Source organism: Seriola lalandi, unplaced genomic scaffold (genome assembly GCF_002814215.2).
Source record: "Seriola lalandi dorsalis isolate HSWRI2012SDOR001 ecotype SW California unplaced genomic scaffold, Sedor1 jcf7180001978215, whole genome shotgun sequence".
In the NCBI taxonomy this organism is placed as follows: domain Eukaryota; kingdom Metazoa; phylum Chordata; class Actinopteri; order Carangiformes; family Carangidae; genus Seriola; species Seriola lalandi.
In genome coordinates, this window is record NW_019448881.1 from 1 (window position 1) to 1,120 (window position 1,120).

General features: G+C 42.9%; 1 protein-coding gene across 1 annotated transcript; it reads right to left on the reverse strand.

Annotated features, from left to right (window-relative positions):
* Positions 1-286: 286 nt before the first annotated feature.
* On the reverse strand, positions 287-1,049 carry LOC111657840 (collagen alpha-1(II) chain-like). The gene is made up of 2 exons (XM_023410170.2): positions 844-1,049; positions 287-571 (listed from the first exon to the last, which is right to left on the reverse strand). The coding sequence occupies exons 1-2, from the start codon at positions 961-963 to the stop codon at positions 302-304; spliced, it is 390 nt and encodes a 129-aa protein (XP_023265938.2). The 5' UTR covers positions 964-1,049; the 3' UTR covers positions 287-301.
* Between the last annotated feature and the right edge of the window lie 71 nt (positions 1,050-1,120).

Consider the following 1,120-nt stretch of genomic DNA (forward strand, 5'->3'; position numbering starts at 1 on the left):
TTGTCAGTGGGTTTATTACATAGTCATTTCATCTGCTGTTACTATTAAAATATTGATAACAGTGGTTTTAAATAAAGTCTGCAAAACTAATGCCTAGCTATTTTAGAAAATTGTTTTTTTTTCTAAAATGAAATTGTATTTTAATGACCTGTTTTAAAAAGGGTATTGAGGACAGACTAACTCATTGCTGGATTTGGTCATTTCACGAGTTTGGATGAGGATAATAAAGATACAGAGTATGACCAGCCTCGCAGCACCTGTGCTTCAATTAATAACTGATGAATATGTAAGAAGAGCAGAATCATGAGACTGAGACGTGGGAACTTACTGAGCAGGAGTCCTCCACCACCGTGTATCTGAAGCGGTTGTTTCCCTCTGCTTTAAGCTCCAGATCGTTGGAGCCTTTGAGGATGACGGCTTTCTTCAAGTTGCCATGCTTCTCATCTTTGTAGCCCACAGAGTTCTTGCAGTGGTAGGTGATGGTCTGGGAAGCCTCTTTGGACAGCAGGCGGATGAAGGTCATCTGCACTGTGACGGAGTTCGTTGACTGATCTTTGTTGCCATAAGTGAACTAGAGAAACAGAAACAGCAATCAATACTCAATCAATACAGTCTATATATGAGTTTTTCATTATTTTCTTTCCTTTCTCACTCAGTCTGTAGCTGCCTCATTATTTCAATCACAGCAGCAAATCCTTTACAAGACTCTTTCTCTTTCTCTATAAAGTCTTTAACAGCTTCACTGAGCGCTTTCCGTTCACAGCTCTGCTTCCCTCTCTCGCTTTCTCTCTCTCTCTCTCTCTCTCTCTCTCTCTCCCACCAGCGAAATGTAAAAGCGCTCACATGTGTTCCTCTGTTGATGTCAGCTCCGAACCACACAGGTTTGTTCCTGGAAGAGCTCCACCACACTTTACGAGGTATGCTGGATGGGTTGGCGGAGATGCAGGTCTCTCCGGTGTCCATGTTGCAGTGCACTTTGATGGCGTCCTCGGCACTGCCTTGGTTTGGATCCACCCAGAACTCGCCTACAGAACAAAATGATCAGGATGATTGTAGCAGAAACCTTTCAGTCTCAGTGTTGATTTACTCTACAGCTGCCGTGGTGAAATACATAAGCGAT